Source organism: Stegostoma tigrinum, chromosome 21 (genome assembly GCF_030684315.1).
Source record: "Stegostoma tigrinum isolate sSteTig4 chromosome 21, sSteTig4.hap1, whole genome shotgun sequence".
NCBI lineage: Eukaryota > Metazoa > Chordata > Chondrichthyes > Orectolobiformes > Stegostomatidae > Stegostoma > Stegostoma tigrinum.
The window spans coordinates 12,110,098-12,133,187 of NC_081374.1; the positions used below are offsets into that span (position 1 = coordinate 12,110,098).

Consider the following 23,090-nt stretch of genomic DNA (forward strand, 5'->3'; position numbering starts at 1 on the left):
AGCACAGCAGGTGGGATGGCTCCTGATGCTGGAGTTCCAATAGACCCCCGAGCAAACAATGCTCTTCGGCAATGCAGAGAGAGTAGAATCTTTGTAAGGAGAGAGTGAATACCTTCAATGAAGACAGGAGAAACTCAGCAGGTCTGGCAGCATCTGTCCAGAAACAGAGCCATTTTGCACTCAAAAGGTAAACTTTGTTTCTCTGTCCACAGACACTGCCAAACCTGCTGAGATTCTCCAGAAATTTTCTGTTTTAATTTCAGATCTCAACTTCTATCGTACTTTGCTTTCATTAAGATAGGGATGTTGCTCTACAGTTTCAAACTAATCCAATAAAAAACTGATCATGCTTGCCACGCTGTGCTTTATCCACTCTTCTGATTTTGGATAAAATGCACTATAAAATAATGTCATGGAAATGTGAGTCTCTCACTCCTTCACCCCCTGATATACCATAAATAATGTCTAGATAAGAATTGATTTTATAGTTTATGTGGCATCAAAAACTGCCTGCAATCTGAATCCAAAGATGTGCAGGTTATGTGGATTGGCCATGTTAAAACGTCCATTGTGTCCAGGGATGTGCAGGTTAATTGGATTAATCATGGGAAATACAGTTATACAGATAGGGCAGGGGGGTGGGTCTGGGTGGAATGCTCTTCAAAGTGTCAATGTGAGCTTGATGGGCCAAATGATCTGTTTCCACATTGTAGGGAATCTATGATTCTAGGAATCTCAGTGACTCAGTATCAATGCATCCTGAAACACTATTAGTTTCAAGGCATGGACCAGAATTGTGGGCATAGTTTGCCAAATTCATTTCAGGCAGGCTACTGTCAATCAGATGTGAATCAAGCGCGCGGTCCTGGCAGAAAATTAGGCTATTATATTGCTGCAATGTTATATTAGCACTTTCAGCTATTCCCTGTACTCTTTTTACATCTCATAAAGTTACATTTGCATCACTTGAATCGCAATTAAAGAAGAAAGAAAAATGTCATCTACCAAGTATAGAAAAGAAAGTTGAACAGTTCTGCAACACCTTTCAACCCGTCTGCCATTCTAAAGCATTATACAGCCAATAAAATCCTTATTTCTTGAAATAGAGTCACATAAATGACATAACATAGGAAACACAATAGTCAATTTACGTCTAATAGGAATCCCATAGCAACAATGTACCAAGAGGAGAAAATCTCTTTTCTTTTTGCATTCATTAAACGATAACTATTGTCAAAGACACCAAGGATAATTCTCCTGACCTTTTTTGAAGTACTACAACAGGATCTTTTATATCTATCTCAGAGGAAGACCGGGCCGCTGTTTCATCTAATGGACAGCATCTCTGACAGTGCAGCACTCCCATAGTACTATATGGATATCACCCATGATTGTTTTGTTCAAATCCTGAAGAGAGACAAACAGAGCCTTCTGACTTAGTGAGAAAATGCAACAATTGAGCCACAGCTGACACAGCATGGAAGCTGTCTGGAGGGTCCGTGTGGACTCAACAGGTCAGGGGTCTGCTTCTACACTGTGGGGATTCGACAAAAATATGAAAAGCAAATGAAGCACATCAAAAAGCACATCTTACGTAATGCAGAATTCAAAGATTTAGCAGATATCGTGGGGGTTGTATGATTTTAAAAGTTCTCAACAGTCATTCTGTCACTAGCAATTAAACAGTTGATCCAATTTTTCAAGCAACACTAAGAAGGAAAATAATTAGACTTTCCTGCAGCACCACAGTGTTATACAATGAACATGGGGCTAGTGATTCTGCTTTCAAACCAGACATTTTGTAAGATCTCGGGATGTTATAACTGAAAAGTGTTCTTTTTGTCCTCATATGTGGTAATTTCAGCCTCACAAGTGTTAAAGGGAAGGAAATGACTGGTCAGACACTGCATTTCAGAAGGAGGGGCACTGAAGTAAAGATTTGAGTGTGGAACGTGGAGCTGTAGAACATTAAAACAATGAGTTTCTCCTTTCTCTTGTCCATTGTTTTCCTATCAGGTAAGAAAGCAGTGTTGTTTAGATTTTTGGGAGGTTTGGAAAGGTGTACTTAAGTCATTCTGACAGGAACTGTGATCGGCTGAAAGCTGTGTGACGATGAGACAGCTGCTAAGAAATGTATTTTGCTTTTCAGGAGGGCACTGTTTTCAAAATCATCAGTGATTGTCTTTAGAGAAAATGATTAACACATCCCTTATTTTATGTATGAACAATACAATGAATCTTGTTTTCACAAACTCAAATCTCCTGCTTTATTACTTATTTTGTTTTGGTTGGTGTGAAATTAGAATTTTAAACCAGGTGAATTTTCTGATCAGAGATAATGGGAACTGCAGATGCTGGAGAATTCCAAGATAATAAAATGTGAGGCTGGATGAACACAGCAGGCCAAGCAGCATCTCAGGAGCACAAAAGCTGACGTTTCGGGCCTAGACCCTTCATCAGAGAGGGGGATGGGGAGAGGGAACTGGAATAAATAGGGAGAGAGGGGGAGGCGGACCGAAGATGGAGAGTAAAGAAGATAGGTGGAGAGAGTGTAGGTGGGGAGGTAGGGAGGGGATAGGTCAGTCCAGGGAAGACGGACAGGTCAAGGAGGTGGGATGAGGTTAGTAGGTAGCTGGGGGTGCGGCTTGGGGTAGGAGGAAGGGATGGGTGAGAGGAAGAACAGGTTAGGGAGGCAGAGACAGGTTGGACTGGTTTTGGGATGCAGTGGGTGGGGGGGAAGAGCTGGGCTGGTTGTGTGGTGCAGTGGGGGGAGGGGACGAACTGGGCTGGTTTAGGGATGCAGTAGGAGAAGGGGAGATTTTGAAACTGGTGAAGTCCACGTTGATACCATATGGCTGCAGGGTTCCCAGGCGGAATATGAGTTGCTGTTCCTGCAACCTTCGGGTGGCATCATTGTGGCACTGCAGGAGGCCCATGATGGACATGTCCTCTAGAGAATGGGAGGGGGAGTGGAAATGGTTTGCGACTGGGAGGTGCAGTTGTTTTTTGCGAACTGAGCGGAGGTGTTCTGCAAAGCGGTCCCCAAGCCTCCGCTTGGTTTCCCCAATGTAGAGGAAGCCGCACCGGGTACAGTGGATGCTTGGCCTGCTGTGTTCATCCAGCCTCACATTTTATTATCTTGGAATTTTCTGATCAGTCAGATTAGTTTACTGACTGCACTGAATTTGTAACAATGCAATTTACCACAGGGTAGAATTACTGCTGTTCAAAGCTCTTTACATTGACCGACTTGAACAATTGATCATAGAGTTTTAATTCAGAGATAAGACAGAGAAAAATCAATGAATTTTGGGTTAGAACTGATGTAGCTTAAGCGTGATCATCAAATGTGATTCTCCTTAATGCTGAGTTCCTTCTGACTTTCACAAATACCAATGCAGAAAAACAAGAAAGTTTTCTTTGATCATCCTGCTATATTTCAAAATGATGGTTAATCATGAAAATATTTCCTGGATGTTTTAAATAAACTTGTCTGTAAATTATGGCCACAGAATGAGATATGTGGAAAAAGTTCTGTGTTTGAGGAGTGATATGAAACCTTCTCTGTAAATTCAGTGAAGCAGCTTTGTACTCATCATGACTGAACATCATGTTGACTTAGTTTGCACATTGAAGGTCAAAATCTTACAAATAGTTGATTGCAGCAGTTGCAGGTTCTTCCATTTTATATGTCCTTTTTACTGATTTATTTGACCTTTCAAATATCAAATTTTTCTTCCAACTACTTATAAGCCACATTTGCTTATGTTCAGTGCCAAAGAGATACGTTAAGTATCAATAGCAAACAGAGGACTCCACTTTGGCTCCATTTCCAACTTCTTTATTCTCCACTGCCACACACCCACAATCTAACCCTTCTCAGTTTCAAGGCTTTGGCCAAAAATAAAATTGTTACTTAAAGGAAAAGCCCACCAGATATTCTGCACTGATATCTTTCCCCACCACCCGTATAAAATAGCCAAGAAATCAGCCATCAGAAAATACAAAATGCGACAGTAGCCTTAAGGAATGGTGCACAGATGCATTACGTCATCACAACCATTTTCGCTGGTAACTTCATCTCAATGCAAGTGAGATCAATGTAAGTGGCTTGATGGCTGAAGGATGACTCACCCATAGCTGTGTTGCAACACGGAAAGTCTGTAGCCAAACTTGGAATTCAAAGCTGTTGGAAAAAACCTTCTGCATCTGTAATTATCTAAAAAAAAGAGAACAGAATCCATCCAGAGATAATGGGAACTGCAGATGCTGGAGAATTCCAAGATAATAAAATGTGAGGCTGGATGAACACAGCAGGCCAAGCAGCATCTCAGGAGCACAAAAGCTGACGTTTCGGGCCTAGACCCTTCATCAGAAAGGGGGATGGGGAGAGGGAGCTGGAATAAATAGGGAGAGAGGGGGAGGCGGACCGAAGATGGAGAGTAAAGAAGATAGGTGGAGAGAGTGTAGGTGGGGAGGTAGGGAGGGGATAGGTCAGTCCAGGGAAGACGGACAAGTCAAGGAGGTGGGATGAGGTTAGTAGGTAGCTGGGGGTGCGGCTTGGGGTGGGAGGAAGGGATGGGTGAGAGGAAGAACAGGTTAGGGAGGCAGAGACAGGTTGGACTGGTTTTGGGATGCAGTGGGTGGGGGGGAAGAGCTGGGCTGGTTGTGTGGTGCAGTGGGGGGAGGGGACGAACTGGGCTGGTTTAGGGATGCGGTAGGGGAAGGGGAGATTTTGAAACTGGTGAAGTCCACATTGATACCATTAGGCTGCAGCGTTCCCAGGCGGAATATGAGTTGCTGTTCCTGCAACCTTCGGGTGGCATCATTGTGGCACTGCAGGAGGCCCATGATGGACATGTCATCTAGAGAATGGGAGGGGGAGTGGAAATGGTTTGCGACTGGGAGGTGCAGTTGTTTGTTGCGAACTGAGCGGAGGTGTTCTGCAAAGCGGTTCCCAAGCCTCCGCTTGGTTTCCCCAATGTAGAGGAAGCCGCACCGGGTACAGTGGATGCAGTATACCACATTGGCAGATGTGCAGGTGAACCTCTGCTTAATGTGGAACGCCAACCTTCAGTTCACCTGGGCAATCTCCAGCACATCCCTCACCTTCCTGGACCTCTCAGTCTCCATCTCAGGCAACCAGCTTGTAACTGATGTCCATTTCAAGCCCGCCGACTCCCACAGCTACCTAGAATACACCTCCTCCCACCCACCCTCCTGCAAAAATTCCATCCCCTATTCCCAATTCCTCCGCCTCCGCCGCATCTGCTCCCACGATAAGACATTCCACTCCCGCACATCCCAGATGTCCAAGTTCTTTAAGGACCGCAACTTTCCCCCCACAGTGATCGAGAACGCCCTTGACCGCGTCTCCCGTATTTCCCGCAACACATCCCTCACACCCCGCCCCCGCCACAACCGCCCCAAGAGGATCCCCCTCGTTCTCACACACCACCCTACCAACCACCGGATACAACGCATTATCCTCCGACACTTCCGCCATTTACATTCCGACCCCACCACCCAAGACATTTTTCCATCCCCTCCCCTGTCAGCTTTCCGGAGAGACCACTTTGTCCGTGACTCCCTTGTTCGCTCCACACTGCCCTCGAACCGCACCACACCCGGCACCTTCCCCTGCAACCGCAGGAAATGCTACACCTGTCCCCACACCTCCTCCCTCACCCCCATCCCAGGCCCCAAGATGACATTCCACATTAAGCAGAGGTTCACCTGCACATCTGCCAATGTGGTATACTGCATCCACTGTACCCGGTGCGGCTTCCTCTACATTGGGGAAACCAAGCGGAGGCTTGGGGACCGCTTTGCAGAACACCTCCGCTCAGTTCGCAAAAAACAACTGCACCTCCCAGTCGCAAACCATTTCCACTCCCCCTCCCATTCTTTAGATGGCATGTCCATCATGGGCCTCCTGCAGTGCCACAATGATGCCACCCGAAGGTTGCAGGAACAGCAACTCATATTCCGCCTGGGAACGCTGCAGCCATATGGTATCAATGTGGACTTCACCAGTTTCAAAATCTCCCCTTCCCCTACCGCATCCCTAAACCAGCCCAGTTCGTCCCCTCCCCCCACTGCACCACACAACCAGCCCAGCTCTTCCCCCCCACCCACTGCATCCCAAAACCAGTCCAACCTGTCTCTGCCTCCCTAACCTGTTCTTCCTCTCACCCATCCCTTCCTCCTACCCCAAGCCGCACCCCCATCTACCTACTAACCTCATCCCACCTCCTTGACCTGTCAGTCTTCCCTGGACTGACCTATCCCCTCCCTACCTCCCCACCTACACTCTCTCCACCTATCTTCTTTACTCTCCATCTTCGGTCCGCCTCCCCCTCTCTCCCTATTTATTCCAGTTCCCTCTCCCCATCCCCCTCTCTGATGAAGGGTCTAGGCCCGAAAAGTCAGCTTTTGTGCTCCTGAGATGCTGCTTGGCCTGCTGTGTTCATCCAGCCTCACATTTTATTATCACAGAATCCATCCACCCTACATTAAGCATAATGGATTCTTTTGTCAAAGTAGCACAGTCGATAAAAGTTTTATAAATATTGAATACATAAATTCTTTGAGCTGTGCCGATAGCTTAATGCTGATCGAAAGGGATGGGGCAAAAACTCTGGGATGTCATTGCAACAACAGCCCCCCTTCCTCCAGTACAGAAATAAGGGCCACTTGTTATAGTTCTTTCTTGAACAAAGTACAGCTTAGCTCTTTTGTTAGACTTGTTACCTCTTTTGTTACTTGTTTCGATTTGTTGTTATCAGTTTTCTCAGATTTTAGAACAGATTATCAGTTAATTTTATTTGAAGAGTATTAAATTTTTAAAATTCCAATTTTCCCTATTTTTAAAACACACAATTCACACCAATCAACATTTAAGAAGAGCAATCATATCATGAAGAAATAGATACACTCATGGCTAAACTAACATTTGGAAGCTCATTCTGGCCAAGCAATGTTATTCCAAACGTGATAATTCAATCATAAAGATTCTGAAATTAAACATTTACCTAGGACTCTACCCTCAAACTACATTATTGGCTTGTACAGTATTTTATGGAAATATGCTATGTCATTTGACTTGATATTTCTTCTTCAATTGGCTTTTTTCAAACAATTGCAAAAAAGTTTTTTTTTAACCAAGCTAAGAAACAAATTGTAAATCAGAATATCTTTCTTTTAAGGAACTGAGGGTCCTTTCTGTGACCATACAAGTTTCAAACTGATAATATCACTACATATTCACAAGATGTAAACTGAATTCACACTATCCCAAGATTTTGAGTTCCTTAATTTGCACAAAACAACATAGAGCATCCAATAAACAAAAATGAACACAATCCAGGCCACAAAGTGTAAACATTCAGTTCAGGAATCACAGCGCAAAAAGGTGGTCTCTCTTTCTGATGAAGGGTCTAGGCCCGAAACATCAGCTTTTGTGCTCCTGAGATGCTGCTTGCCCTGCTGTGTTCATCTAACTCCAGACTTTGTTATCTCGGATTCTCCAGCATCTGCAGTTCCCATTATCTCCGGTCTGTCTCTCTCTCTCTCTCCTACAACTGTTGAACACTTTTTTTAACTTTATTTCAAAATCAGGTTTTAACTTTCTGCTTTACTCGGAGTGACAGTGAGATGTATAACTAGTTTTAGAACCAATCTTTCATGTTCCAAAGCCAGCAGCTACAGCACACAGCCACAATAAGGGAGCCTACCTCCATACCTCTCAGCCGTGATAAATATCTGCTGGCCAAAGAACTTCTGTTTTAATTCAGTGATAATGGGAATTGCAGATGCTGGCGAATCCAAGATAACAAAGTGTGGAGCTGGATGAACACAGCAGGCCAAGCAGCATCTCAGGAGCACAAAAGCTGACATTTCGGGCCTAGACCCTTCATCAGAGAGCTCTAGGTTCTAGGAGGGTCTAGGCCCGAAACATCAGCTTTTGTACTCCTGAGATGCTGCTTGGCCTGCTGTGTTCATCCAGTTCCACACTTTGTTATTCTGTTTTAATTATTCAGTTTGGTTCAGGGGTTGCTAATTCAGGCCCAACCAGCATTCTGTTGGTCATCTTTTATTTCTCTCTCAAATGAATCTTTTAATATTTTTAAATTAAAGCAGTCCTGTCCAAATATGTATGACACTCAGCCAGATTGCCACAATGCACTACAATCCACATGTGATTGCATCATTGTATAGTATAGGTCTTGGTGACACCATTAATATCTCACAGAATCGCGAGCTTAACTACGATTTGTGTGAAGGCTTTAGAAGATGGTTTGATGTTGTATGTGGCCATGTTACAAGTGACTATCTTGCCATGCGTGTAAGGGCACCTGAATACTGAGCACTTGGTAGCAGTTAGTGTAGGAGGAAACATTTTGGGCATTGCATGTTTTCTCCATTCTTGTGACACTATTGTAAAGAAAAGCTTGTCACTGAAGCTTTTTGTCCAGCTTGCAGCATGACAAACATAAGTCTGAGGGTGCTAATAACTCCACGAAAAAACCAATTTAAAATGATCGCCACGAGTGACATTTACACTTACTAGAAAGAATATCACTTTATGCACAAAGATCCACTTTCTACAACCAAAAGGACTATGTTGCACCTTTTTTGAATTACCCAGGAACTTGGAAAGTCTGTAATTCTCAGTTTCCTTCTCGATGCTGCCCCCTCAAGCAATCAGCTCAACTTGCCAACCAATCTCCTGCAGTCTAAATTGTTGTGGTTGCTTAAGTAGTTCATTGAACATGGAGTCCCAGGTAGACAGGATAGTGAAGAAGACATTTAGTATGCTTGCTTTTATTGCTCAGTGCAGTGACTATAGGAGCTCAAAGGTTGTGTTGCAGCCATTCAGGACATTGCTTTTGGAGTACAGCATTCAATTCTGGCCTCCCTGTGGTCAGAAAAGAGTTGTGAAATTGGAAAGTGTGCAGAAAAGATAAAAAGAATGTTGTCAGGGTTGGAGGGTTTGAGCTATAGCGGAAGGCTGAATATGCTGGAGTTATTTTCCCTGGAGCATCAGAGGCTGAGGGATGACCTTATAGAAGTTCATAAAGTCATAAGTTGCATAGATTGGCTGAATAGTCAAGGTCTTTCCTTGGGCATTGCTAGAGGCCAGGGTAGAGGCGTTCAAAACTGGAGATCATAGGTCTAAGGTGAGAGGGGAGAGATTTAACAGGGACATAAGGGGCAACCTTTTCACACAAAGGGTGGTTAGTTGAAGTCAAAGTATTGGAGGAAGTGCACAAAATCTCCAAAGAAACCCTTCCATGATCCTTCAAACAGCATGTGAATGAGCCTGCAGGCACACATTGGAGAAGCTCAGAACCCATTGAATCAGAGTGGAAGCAAGTCTTTGGTGCCAGCAAACTGCTGTAGAAAAGGGTAATATTCTGATCTCTAGTGTTTTTGAAAGCCCTACAGTTTGCACTTTCTTGTACAAACCCTGTCCTATGATGCCTAAACAGACTTCACGTCATACCTTGCTTTTGCATCAAATCTTCAAACAGCAGCAACTAACAGAGGAAGTTTGTTTCAAAGATGGATATAGATGTGGTACTTAGCCACACAAACAGCTTCACTTTATATTTCTACTGCTCAATAACAGGAAATCCAATGATGACTCAGGCAGAACAAACTGGTCTGCCAACACAGTACTATTGAATTCCTGAGATACCAGGGTGTAGAGCTGGATGAACACAGCAGGCCAAGCAGCATCAGAGGAGCAGGAAGGCTGATGTTTCGGGCCTAGACCCTTCTTCAGAATTCATAGGGTGTAGGCCCGAAATATCAGCTTTCCTGCTCCTCTGATGCTACTTGGCCTGCTGTGCTCTACACCTTGTTATCACAGATTCTCCAGCATCTGCAGTTCGTCCTCTCTCTGAAACTATTGAATTCTTGTTGGTTAACTTTGCACTAGACTGCACACCGGAGCAAAGTGTTCTGAGTGCAATTGTTTCCAACTCCATCTGTCCCAGCTCTGAGTCTCTTCCTTCCCCACAATCAACTCACTAATTCTAGAGCTGTCTCTGCTCCCTCTCTTCCACCAAATTCTACATTCGCTCCATCAGTTCCATTCCTTTCAGTTAACCTCAGTTCTACTCCTGTATTTGTCTGAAGTCTCCAGTGCTGCTGTAGCACACCTTCTTACCTGAAAGAAAAGCAATGTGACAGCCATGGATGTTACATGGCTGGGTGACTGCTAACACAACAATGGGAACATTTATTTCTCAGACTGGAGTAAGGTATATGATGGGAATCCCCACTGGTCACCAACAGGAACACTGCTTTTCTTGATGAATTTTAATGATTCAGACAGGGAGGTACAAGGTACAGGTTCAATATTTACAGATGAAATAAGGCTTGTAAACATTGTGAGCCATGATTAAATAGTTAAAAAAAACCTTCAGGAAATCATATACATTATGGTGGAATGGGTAGAGAGGTACATTTTGCAAAATAAAACTGAAAACTGTAAAGTGAAGTGATTTGTTTAAATAGGAAGAATGATGAGAGGCAATGTAAATTAAAGGCTATGACCTAAAGATGGCAGAAACCTGGTTTTCTAAGAGCACAAATTGTTGTCTGTGTCAGGGAAGTTTGGGGAAGTGGTCAATGGAGTGTACAACTTTATAAATAAATGCATAGAGTATTGCGTATAAGATGCTACATACACTGGTTCAGTCTCAACTGGAACATCATGTCCAATTCTGGGCATCTTACTTTGGGAAGGGTATGATGGCATCAGAGATGGTGCTGAAAAGATTAACAAGGATGGTTCCCAGGATGAGTGTTTATAGGATGTGTTGGAGAAGCAAGTGATGTTTTCTATCGAGAAGTGAAAGTTGAAAAGAGATTATTTAGAGATGATTCTGAATGGATTAAGTTGGTGCCTCCATTAGGGTCTACACAATCTGATAACGTTATACTTTCTTGGGTAGAGAATGGAAAAGTCATGCTTGAGATCCCAATGCAGTCAGACTAGATTCCAGATTCCTGATGCTTATTGAAATTATTCCCAACTAGTTGAAGTAACTTATAGCCACTGCTATCATGCATTAAACTGAATCTTATTGTTAGCACAAGCACCTCTTCTTGTTCAGACTCCCTACTGCATCATCCTCCACCACTGGTTACCAAATAGGCTCTCAGACCCAGTTTAGAAATAAGAAATTGGGGCTGCACTCATCCATTTCCTGGGAGTGAACACAGCATGTCTGACAGCATCTGTAGACAGGGAAAAAGAACTAACCTTTTGAATCCAATATGACTCCTCTTCAGATCCCACTAGATACTGAGAAGCTTTATACATTGTTGAGAAATAAAAAGCATTAATTTAAGGAAAATGGCAAAAGAACTGAAGGCGACGATGTAAAATTACTTTACACAGCAAATGATTAGAAATTGGAATGGGCTAGCTACAAGAATAACTGAGGTGGGTTCCCAATCCAATGGGAACTGGATCATCGACTGAAAATAAAACAAATTATGGGGCTATGAGGCAAGTGCTTCTATGTTATTTCATAATTGGAAACTGAGGTAAAGAGCTGAGGCCCATGCCTGAAGAAATCACCGCAGAAAAATATCCAAAACTACACCATAGATTTCTCCAATAGGCGTTGTAAAGATAACATGAAACTGTAGTTGAGATTCAGGTTTACCTCCAACAGCAGCACCTCTACCAAGCCAGTTTGCCCTGTATCAAGGTGCAAATCACTCAAACCCAGCTCTGGGGCATGTCATTTATATACAGGTCACCAGATTTCCAAAGCAACTGTTCCAATTGGAATTCTGCCGTGGCACGATACTTACAGAAGCATTTCTGATGATATCAAACAGAAGCATGACTCATAGGAATCCATGGCATGGGGAAATGGAGATGACTTGTTTCTGAGCGAACAAAAAGAATAATGAGGCAAATGAGTTACAGGAAGGACAATGAGGAAGGCAGTCAGCAAGAATGAAGGAGAGGAAAGTCAAAAAAAAAACTAAAGAAGGTCGCAGAAAAATAGTGTGGAACACAAAAGAGAACGGAGTATCAATGTTAATGCCCTTATGTTTCTTTCAAGTGTAAAATATTATGTTTTAAAGTTTACTGTGTTTTTTTTTATTTACAGCTACACACGCTTCAATTAGTGGACCAGAAGAAAAAACTGCACAAATGGGAGGATCAGTCGAAATCAAATGCAGATATGACACATATTTTAGAGATTATCAGAAATACTGGTGCAAAGGCTACTACAGGAAACACTGTACTGTTTTAGTACAAACTAATGGCCCTGAAAGGAAAAGTCATGACAACAGAATAAAAATTACAGCTGATAATGCAAAAGGACAACTTACAGTACATATGAACCAGATAACAGCAAACGATAAGGGATGGTACTGGTGTGGAATAAATAGACCTCATATTAAGGATCCAATGTCTCCCGTACAACTTAAAGTTTATGAAAGTAAGGCATAAATATATGTTTATTTGCTGCATTTTCAGTGATATTTTCGTGTTCAATGCAGGTTCACATAATTTGATGTGTATATATATTTGTTACGTGTTTGCAAAATCTCTGGGATCCTGCTTTCTCAGTAAAGTATTAGAATTATAATTTTGTTAAGAGTCAAACAGGGCAACATTATAAAAACCATGTACTGCATTTTGATTGTTCTAATCAAAATTTCATGCATTGTACCTTGTACATGTACCTTGACACAGTTAACATGAGGCTAATGAATGATCAAATAATATTTCCATACATCATTTTGAACAGGTCGAAAGGGTTATACTAAGGACAAGGAAAGACTAAGGTAAATGACCAATTTATTTGAGCAATGCACATTGCAGATGGTACAAACAAAAATCACCTCTGTACAGAAAGCACAGTCAATGCTCAGTCCTGAAATTTTAGCTCTATTTTCTGTCCATAGATGCTGCCAGAGCAACTGAGTTTCTCCAGCAATTTCTGTTTTTCATTGTTTCAGACCTCCAGCATCCACAGTTCTTTAGTATGTTGTAGATGGTGCAACCTGCTGCCAGTATGTGCCAGTGGTGGAGGGATCATTTTGGGTTGTGAATGGGGTGCCAACATGCAAGCTGTTTTCTCCCAGATGTGTCGAGATACCGATGTGTTATATATGTGAGCTCCACCAATCTAGGCAAATGAATGAAATACCATCATACACCTGATTTGTGCCTTGTACAGTTTAGATTCTGATCAATGGTAACACCCAGGCTGGTGATAAGATTTGATGATACACAGATAAAAGAGGTCCCATTTCCCATTGTTTTATTTCTATACTACTGGAATAAGGACAGGTATCAGGGAGTCATAGAGATCTAAAGCTCGGAAAAGGGTACTTCAGCCCATCAAGTCCGCACTTGTCAAAAACAAACACAACTATTTCAGCCCCATTTTTCCGCACTTGGCCCATAGTCTTTCATGCCTTAGCATTGCAAGTGCACATCTAAATATTTCTTAAATGTTATGAGGGTTTCTCCCTATACCACCCTCACAGGCAGGGAGTTCCAGATTCCACCACCGTCTGGGTGAAAAGGTTTTCCTCATATCCCCTGTAAACCTCCTGCCCCTTCTCTTAAATCTATGCCCCCTGGTCACTGATCCCTCCACCAGGGAGAAAGGTTGCTTCCTCTGTTCAATGTCTCTGATCCATGTAATTTTATACATCTCAATCATGAACCCCTCTGCCTTCTCTACTAAAAGGAAAACAATCCTTATATGTTCAATCTCTCTTCATAACTGAAATTCTCCAGCCCATGCAGCATCCTGTAAAATCTCCTTTGCACCATCTCCAATGCAATCACATTCCCCCTATCATGTGGATTCTGGAACGGCACACAATACTGTAGCTGTGACCTAACCAACATTTTATCCAATTCCAGCATACCCTCCCTGCTCTTAAACTCTGTGCCTCGGTTAATAAAGAGAAGTATCGTATAAGGCTTTTTAGCCACTTTATCCACCTCTCCAGAACCTTAAAGAACTGATGTATGTGCACACCAAGGTCCCTCTGATCCTTGGTGCTTCCCAGGGTCCTACTGTTCAACATGTATTCTCTTGCCGTATTTGTTCTGCCCAAGTGCATCACCTCATAATTACATGGATTGAATTCCATTTGCCCCTTATCAATCCATCCATATCTTCCATTAATCTAAGACTCTTCCCCTCACTACTTACTACTCCCCCAATTTCATATCATCTCTGAATTCACTGATCAATTATCTTGCATTAATGCCTAAATCATTTATATAAATCACAAGCAGCAAGGTTCCCAACACTGATATCTGCTGGTCACAAGCATCCAGTTACAAAAACATTACTCGACCATCACCCTCTGCTTCCTGCTACTCAGTCCATTCTGAGGCCAAAAAGCCAAATTTCCTCAAATCTTGTGAGCTCTGATTTCGTTATCAATCTTCTTTGTACAACCTTATCAAAAATATTGTTGAAATTCAAATGGACTATATCAAATGCAATGCCTTTATCTACTGTACAGTATCCTATTTTCACTCATGAGATTCTTATTTGTCTGCCTGCCAGAGCTCCAATGACTGCTTTCCCAAAATGAGGAATGTTGATCCTGTAGAATGACGGTCACTCTAGCGTCAGCACCAACATAGTATTGTGTTTGAAACTTCGGGAGTCAGATTCACGGGGGTTTATTCGACTTCAGCATGGAACCCTTGTTTTCACATGTGAATGAGATTCCTGACCTAGGTTCAATTCCACTCTCGGGTGACTGTCTGTGTGGAGTTTGCACATCCTCCTCATCTCTGCATGGGTCTCCTCCTGTGGTTTCCTCCCACAGTCCAAAGATGTGCAGGCTAGGTGGATTGGCTAAATTTCCCATAGCATTTGGGGATGTGGTCTGTGTGTGGACTTGTTGGGTCGAAGGATCTGTTTCCACACTGTAGGGATTCTATGATAGTGTAGAAGAGGAAGCTACACTGATTGATTTTGCAATCCACTTGCTCTGCATATTTCCAAAGTTTGTTCAGGGCACCTGCTCACCAATTTGGTTTCTGGCATTAATTTGCCCACAAAAATGCATTCACTTTGCAAATGCCTTTAATTGCAATTACACTTAGTACCTTTAAGGTTGACCTTAGACCAAGAAATGGTGATCCCGGGTCTGAATTTCAAAACAGTACTATCCTTCCACTACAAGAATAACCAAATAATTAATGGATCCAAGTTAACTTTGAGGCTTTAGAAAACTATTTAGATTAAATAGTAAGTGGAAACTCAGTGTGGGGGAGAGTTCACTGGATAAAGACAGAGACTGAGTGAGTATATTTGGAAATTTATTTCAAAGTAGAAACTCAACAGGTAAATGTTTTGCAAGTTCAGCCTTAGAGTAGGAGTCAGAATCTGACCTGGCACTAACTTGGTACTAATAGACATTAAGTAAGTTAAAATAGCCTAAAAGCCCTCACCTGAAAAGGTGTTCTGAAAGGGTGTTAATTATTGTAGCAGGAAGCTATACTCAAGTGTGACAGGGCAATATAACTTCACTAAATAAAGACTGAAAGTGCCGCGGATGCTGTAAGTCAGAAACAAAAACAAAAGTTGCTGGAAAAGTTCAGCAGGTCTGGCAGCATCTGTGAAGACAAACCAGACTTGGGTCAGGTGGCATTAACTCTGATTTCTGTTCACAGATGCTACCAGACCTGCTGAGCTTTTCAAGCAAATTTTGCTTTTGTTTCTAGACAAGTGCTCAGTCAGTAAGGATTCTTTTTATAAGGGAAATGCCGCCTGAGTGAGACCGAGCAACTGATTGTATTTGGAATTTGGTTCAAAGTGGGAATTCGAGTGCCTAGGGGAAATGATGCTCTAAGTAAGGTTTACTGCAAAAAGTGAAGTGCGCTGCAGAGGGGAGATTGGTTAAGGGCAAGAAATGTTTTTCTTCTGTGTTCTCTTTTAGTTTTGAGCATTTGTTTTAAATTTTAGATGGCTAAAGAGGCAATTAAATCAGTAAATAGTATTATTGGAAATTGTAAGCTTCGTCAGTATTGTAAGTTTTTTTTATCAACATGGTAAGTTTACTGGTAATGTTAAAATGTATAAAGAAGTGTAGGCTAAATTATAATGAATAAATTAGCCCTTATAAATTAACAAACACGCATTTGAGATGGCAGGGTAGGTGATGTGCTGCGATTGCAGAATGTGGGATCATCTGGATGTCAGTACGATCCAAAGCAAAGTACCAATAGTAACTGTTGCAACTGTAGGAACTTCGGCTCAGAATGATTGAGCCAGAGGCTGAGCTGTGACCACTGTGTCACTTCAGGGAAGGAAAAAAGCACCAAGACACTTATTCCAAGGAGTCGTCACACACCCTAGGAGTGTGTCTTCTGATTTGGTGAGCAAACAGGGGCATGTGGGCATGGCAGCAAATGGGGTAGATAAGGGCTGCAGGATAGTTGAGCTAACTGTCCACTGCACAATGGAACAGGGTACCACTCAAGAGGGGAGAATAAGAAAAAAATTAACTGTAGAGTGCAGTAACATGAAGGGGCCAACATTATGCTTTGTAGCAAAGAGCATAAGAACATATAAACAGAGAAAATAGAAGCAGGATTAGGCCATTTGGCCCATTAAATATGCTCCACCATTCAATACGATCATGACTGATTGTCCAATTCAGTCCACTGCACTCATTTTGCCCCATATCCTTGATCCCTTTAGCCCGAAGAATCTTATCTACCTCTTTCTTGAAAACATTCAATGTTTCTTAACCTCTTTCTGTAACAGAGAATTCCACAGGCTCGCCATTCTCTGGGTGAAGACATAGCTTCACATCTCAGTCCTAAATAGTCCACCTCATATCCTTAGACCTTAGTTCTGGACTCCCCAATCACTGGAAACGTTTTTTCTGTGTTTACCCTGTAATGTCCTGTTAGAATTTTATACGTGTCTATGAGATACTCCATAGTCTTCTAAACTCCAATGGATCTAGTCCTAACTGATGCAGCCTCTCTTCATACGTCAATCCTGCCACAAGTCCAGATGGTTGTTGTCAACCCAGTGCCAAAGTTCGGAATAGATCCACCCAGCTTTAGTGGAGCATGCAGTGGGAATGGGAGGATCCAATGTGTGTGATCCATGTCAGTACCAATGACGTAGGTAGAATCAGGAAAGGGGTTTTGATGAGGGAGTATGAGAAGTTAAGTCCTGAAGTAAATTCCAGCAATTCAAAGCAGTAACAATCTCCAGCTTACTGCCTGAGCTACATGTAAAGTGCCAAACAGTCCATGTCAGCTCCTAATATGTATGTTTGCATTCAACCATTTCATTTTTCATCTACATATAGGCAAAATAGATGGGATATTTTACGCTGGGCTCTCTTTGTCATTCTGCTCCTTTGGGCCATTTTAATCAAAGTGAAGATATAGGTGAAGAAAAGCTGGTGAGTGTCTGATCCCTCCATTTAACTATAAACATCTAGTTGGAATTCTACTTGTTGTAAATATTTTGAATGCATAATAGAAGCATAAAGACAGTGGCCCACTGTATCAGCACAGTGGCTCAGTGATTAGCAATGCTGCCTCACAGCACTAAAGACCTGCATTCGATTCCAGTCTCAGCTAGTGTGGTGTTTACACATTCTCCTCTCATCTGTGTGAGTTTCCTTCATGTGCGCCAGTTTCCTCCCACAGTCCAAAGACGTGCAGTGTAGGTGAATTGGCCCTGGGAAATGCAGGGATAGAGTAGGGGAGGTGGGTCTGGATGTGGTGCTCTTTGGAAGGTCACTATTGACAAATGGCCTGCTTCCAAACTGTAGTGATTCTGTTTCTGAAGTAGACATTTTATACTGCAACCTACTGGAAATATTCTGTGGAGTCAGTCAAACAGTTTTCAAAACTCTTAATGAATAGGTAGTTAGCATTTGCTAAATTGACTTTTGTAAAAGGGGAACGTATCAGTGTATTTTATATTGTGTTTATTAAATTTATTGTTTTTTTATATTTTATGAATGAAGGATCGTTAGTGCTGAACAAACATTTCATCAAAATATTAACATTACTGGCTCTTGATGGGCTCTCATTTTTTTTGTCAGTTGCTTTGAATCCATTGCCTTTCGTTAATAAACTTCCTGCTACTGGAACAAATTTCTCCTTGATTTCTCCATCAAAAAATACTTCAAGATTAGAATCACTTTCGTGGAATCTCAGCTTAACCTTCAGTGCTTAAGTAGGCAGTTGAAATGTATCTATCCTTTGCACATAACTGACATCTTTCATACCTCTACCCATTTTCCATCCCAAGCTGAATCACTAAACACAACACTGCGTTAAAATTCTTCCGTCCACCTGTCTGCCCATTTCATGAGTGATGATGGGAACTGCAGATGCTGGAGAATCCAAGATAATAAAATGTGAGGCTGGATGAACACAGCAGGCCAAGCAGCATCTCAGGAGCACAAAAGCAGACGTTTCGGGCCTAGACCCTTCATCAGAGAGGGGGATGGGGTGAGGGTTCTGGAATAAATAGGGAGAGAGGGGGAGGCGGACCAAAGATGGAGAGAAAAGAAGATAGGTGGAGACGAGAGTATAGGTGGGGAGGTAGGGAGGGAATAGGTCAGTCCAGGGAAGACGGACAGGTCAAGGAGGTGGGATGAGGTTAGTAGGTAGGAGATGGAGGTACGGTTTGGGGTGGGAGGAAGGGATGGGTGAGAGCAAGAACAGGTTAGGGAGGCAGAGACAGGCTGGACAGGTTTTGCCCATTTCATGAGTCCAGTTTCCGGTAAGGTTCGTTTCTATCCCCCTCATTGTTTAATACACTATTGAGCTTCATATACTGTAATACAGCATAGAAGAGGGTCTTCAGCCTCAGATCCGTACTGATCTATCAACTCTAATCTCAATTCCCATCTCTTGGCCCATCACCTTGAATCTTATGACATTTCAAATGCTCATCCATGCACTTCACAAACTTTGAAATTTGGCAAGTACAGATCATTAACATGCGCCAAAACGACAATGTCCTAGTGTTCTCCTCTAAGAAACACTGCTGTATCCTTCCCTTCAGTCTGAAACTTAATTAATACAAGAAACGTCATTTTAGGCTTGAAATTTGAACTCTGTTTCTCTCTCCCTGAATTCTGCCAGACCTATTGAGTTTCTCCACATTCTCTGAGTTTGTTTCAGATTTCTGGCAACTGCAGTATTTTTATTTTTATTGAAGAACATTGATTGTTCTGTCCCATAGCCGACTCAAATCTGTACAGCTCCTTTGTTGACCCTTTTATCGTATGAGTTTAAGATTTGCTAGCAGGTCTGTTACATTAGACTGTAACAAACATCTTTTGGAGGTTTATACACATAACACCAAATGGATAACTCTCCTTAATTCCTGTGTTACTTTTATCAAAACTGAATTAAACAAACATAATTGCCCTTTATTCAACCTATACTGACTTTTGTTTATTACCTTATACTTTCCTAAGTGTCAATTACTTTGGTTTCACATTTTTCAGTGAAGTTCTGTAACCTCCAGTGTCACAAGTTTGATGGTGGGGATAGTTAATTATGTGGGAGGTTGGTATGTGGAATTTCATAGAATCATCAAATCCCTACAGTGTTGGAATAGGCCATTCGGATCATCAAGTCCACACAAATCCACTGACAAGCATTCCACCCAGACCCACCTCACTACCCATGGCTTTTCCCAATGCTAATCCACCTAGCCTGCACACCCCTAGATGCTATAGGAAATTTAGCATGGCCAACCCACCTAACCTGTACATCTTTGGAGTGTGGGAAGAAACTGGAGCACCTGGAGGAAACCCACATAGTCACTGGGAAAATGTGCAAATTCAAGTTAGACTGCCGCCTGAGGCTGGAATCAAACTGGGGTCCCTGGCACTATGAGACAGCAGGGCTAACCATTGAGCCACTGTGCCACCCCCATCAACTTCATCACCTTACCACCTCTAACTAGATTGAGGTTGTGACAGGAAGACCCTTCTGCCAGCACCAAAAACCCCCGCCATCTCCACAAAGTACTGCCATCATTTCTAAGTATCTACCCACCACTGACATTGGAATAACAAGGTGTAGAGCTGGATGAAAACAGCAGGCCAAGCAGCATCAGAGGAGCAGAAAGGCTGACGTTTCAGGCCTAGACCCTGCTTTAGAAATTCAGTTTTCTGAAGAAGGTCCTAGGCCCGAAAAGTCAGCTTTCCTGCTTCTCTGATGCTGCTTGGCTTGCTGTTTCATCCAGCTCTACACCTTGTATCTCAGATTCTCCAGCATCTGCATTTCCTACTATCACTGACATTGGACTGACTGAATTACAGTTGCAATTACCTGTCATCTCTGAGCAGGGATATAGCACTTTAACCTCTTCAAGTTCTCTAGCACTACTTTGATCAAAGAAGCTTTGGAAAACTGACCCAGAGCCACTAATTGTTTCACCGGTACTTCAGCCAACAATCAAGGACACATCCTATCCAGATTGGATGGCCTCACTTTTTTGAGCTTTGCCAACCTTTTAAATGCTCCTCTTTATCTGTTTTATCTTAACCAATATCTTCACCACTTGCTCCTTTATGAATTAGTAAGATCCTCTTCTTTTATAAAGACAGATGCAAAGCATTCAATTACACAGAATTATAGAGTCATACAGCATGGTAACAGATCATGTGGTCCAACTTGTTCATGCCAACCAAGTTTCCAAACCAAACTAGTCCCACATGTCTGTGTTTGATCCATATCCATCCAAGGTGCAGTGGCTCAGTGGTTAACACTGCTGCAATGCAGCACCAAGGACTTGGGTTTGATTCCAGCCTCAGGTGACTGTCTATGTGAAGTTTGCACATTATTCCTGCGTCTCTGGTTTCCTCCCACAGACCAAAGAATGTGCAGGTTAGGTGGAATGGCCATGCTAAATTGTCCCGTAGTGTCCAGGGATGTGTAGGTTTGGTGGATTAGCCATGGGAAATGTGGGGATATGGTAGGGGGATGGGGTCTGGATGGGAAGATCTTCAGAGGATCGGTGTGGACTTCATGGGTCAAATGACCTGATTCCACACCATAGGGATTTTATCAAATCTTTCCTGTTCAGGTCCCTATCCAAATGTCCTTTAAATGTTGCAAATGGTTCTGCGTCTATTTCTCCTTTTGTCAATTTGTTCCACATACAAGCCTCTCTCTATATGAAAATAAGTTTGCCCCTGAAATCCTTTTTAAATCTTTCTCCATTCTCCTTAAAATATACCATCTAGTTTTGAACTGCCACCCCTGGGGAAAAGACCTCGGCTATTTGCCTTATCTGTGCCCCTCATGATTTTATAAACCTCTATTAGGTCACCCCTCAGTCTCCTACACTCCATCGATAAAAGTCCCATTTTGTCCAACCTTTCCTTATAACTCAAAACCTTCAACAACATCCTCCTTCACTCCATAATTAGGTCTCCGTCATCCCTAACCTTATTTTGACTTCCTTTTCACTATCAATAGAACATAATTAGTCCTTAGAATCTATCCTCTTCTCAGACACTCTCCGTGGCCCTCTTATTTTCCTTTCAATTCTCTGTTGTACTAAAGGATGGCGTTTTCCATATTCACACAGGACTATAGGGTGGCTGGCTTGTTAGAGTGAGGTGAATGCATCACCACACCTCAGGTGAGTTGAAAGGTTCAGGAGGAGAAGCCTTCATGCTAACCTCAGCCAGTGCAGAAGTTTAACTCATGCTGTTGATATCAACATGCATCACAAACCAGATATCCAGCCAATTGAGCTAACTGGCCAATGGGCTCACAGTCCAATTACAGTATTTTATCATCTCCTGTACGATGAGTTTGGAATTGGGGAGGACATTAAAACAGGTGGATAGCGGTCACTACCATCCCATCTAAATCCCAGTTGGGTTTGTGCCAGGATGTCACCCCATCACCAATGGAGACCACTTTCTGATGCCACTCATATTAGTAGTGGTTGGGCCTATTACCACAGGGAGAGACATAAACCTTTGTAGGTTGCTTCAGTCTCCCAGAGGCGGCTCCTCATCCAAAAGCTGTCGGTGCCTAATTGAGTTGGCCAAAGAAGAGGGCATGCATACAACGTAATCAAAAATTGTGAAAATGGAATTCTGAATACTGGTACCAATTTTGTCCCTTCTCATTACCTGGCACTGAAAAAGCTGATCATCTCAACACCACGCTGCAACAATGCATCTTCGTCCATTTCCAGCAGACCGTGACCTGCGGAAGATTAATTAGCCTGATGCTGAGACAAGGAGGAGAGGGTGCCTTTAATCCTGACATTTTGGCCCCTCACAATGGAGACGCCCCCCAAAAAAAAGTTCCAATTAGAGCTCCATTTAAAATGAATCAATTTTCTGAACACAGTTTTTTTCCTTTTAATTGGCTAGATATGAAGTAACAGGGAGTTGGTTAGCTCAATTGGCTGGATTGATACTTCATGATGCAGAGTGATGCCAACAGAGTGGGTTCAATTCCTGAATTGTCCAGGGTTACCGCAAAGGTCCTGCTTTCCCAGCCTTGCCCCTTTCCCAAGGCTTGGTGACCCTCAATTTAAACTTGTCCCCAGTCACATCGCTGTAATGGGAGAGCAGCCCAATGCTCCTCTGGGACTTTGGCTGCAGTTACTATAAAGCAACGATTGCAAAACACTAATTGATTCTGAATTTGAACTTTGCATTCCAGATTGTGATAAAGGAATGACTTTTGGTTTTCCAGGTGAATCAAATCTGTAACGTTACATGACTGCCTAATGGTTCATTGGCACCTTCAATATATTGCAGTGCGACGAGTCAGCCAAACAGCAAGATTTCCCTCATCAAGCCCCGATGCAGCATATAAATGACGTGCAACTGTTGAGATATTATGCAATAGTCCTGCTATATTTTATTTCAAAGCAGCTCATTTTCTTTAAGGATTTCAATAGGCTAATGCAGGGTAAATACTATCAAGTTTTATATTCTTACATAAAGCCAAATTTATCTATTGTATAACGTTTTTCTTGCACTGTAACTGGGGGAGCCAGGGGCAAGTATTGCAATATTAAGTCCCCACAGTGTATGAA

The 23,090-nt window shown here is 42.5% G+C and overlaps 1 protein-coding gene across 2 annotated transcripts; it reads left to right on the top strand.

The window, feature by feature from the left end:
• Positions 1-1,905: 1,905 nt before the first annotated feature.
• On the top strand, positions 1,906-23,090 carry LOC132210799 (CMRF35-like molecule 3). Of its 2 annotated transcripts, XM_059653219.1 has the most exons (5): positions 1,906-2,016; positions 12,144-12,479; positions 12,792-12,828; positions 17,353-17,448; positions 22,745-23,090. In XM_059653219.1, the coding sequence occupies exons 1-4, from the start codon at positions 1,977-1,979 to the stop codon at positions 17,432-17,434; spliced, it is 495 nt and encodes a 164-aa protein (XP_059509202.1). In that variant the 5' UTR covers positions 1,906-1,976; the 3' UTR covers positions 17,435-17,448; positions 22,745-23,090. The 2 variants fall into 2 exon arrangements, with proteins under 2 accessions (XP_059509202.1, XP_059509203.1); XM_059653220.1 differs by lacking the exon at positions 17,353-17,448 and having other exon boundaries at positions 22,745-22,763.

Excerpts from the sequence above, each read along its gene's own strand:
- LOC132210799 (XM_059653219.1), top strand. The coding sequence starts at position 1,977 with ATGAGTTTCTCCTTTCTCTTGTCCATTGTTTTCCTATCAG. Across the intron at positions 2,017-12,143 it reads GTCCATTGTTTTCCTATCAG|CTACACACGCTTCAATTAGT; the intron begins GTAAGAAAGCAG and ends TTTTATTTACAG. Across the intron at positions 12,480-12,791 it reads ACAACTTAAAGTTTATGAAA|GTCGAAAGGGTTATACTAAG; the intron begins GTAAGGCATAAA and ends CATTTTGAACAG.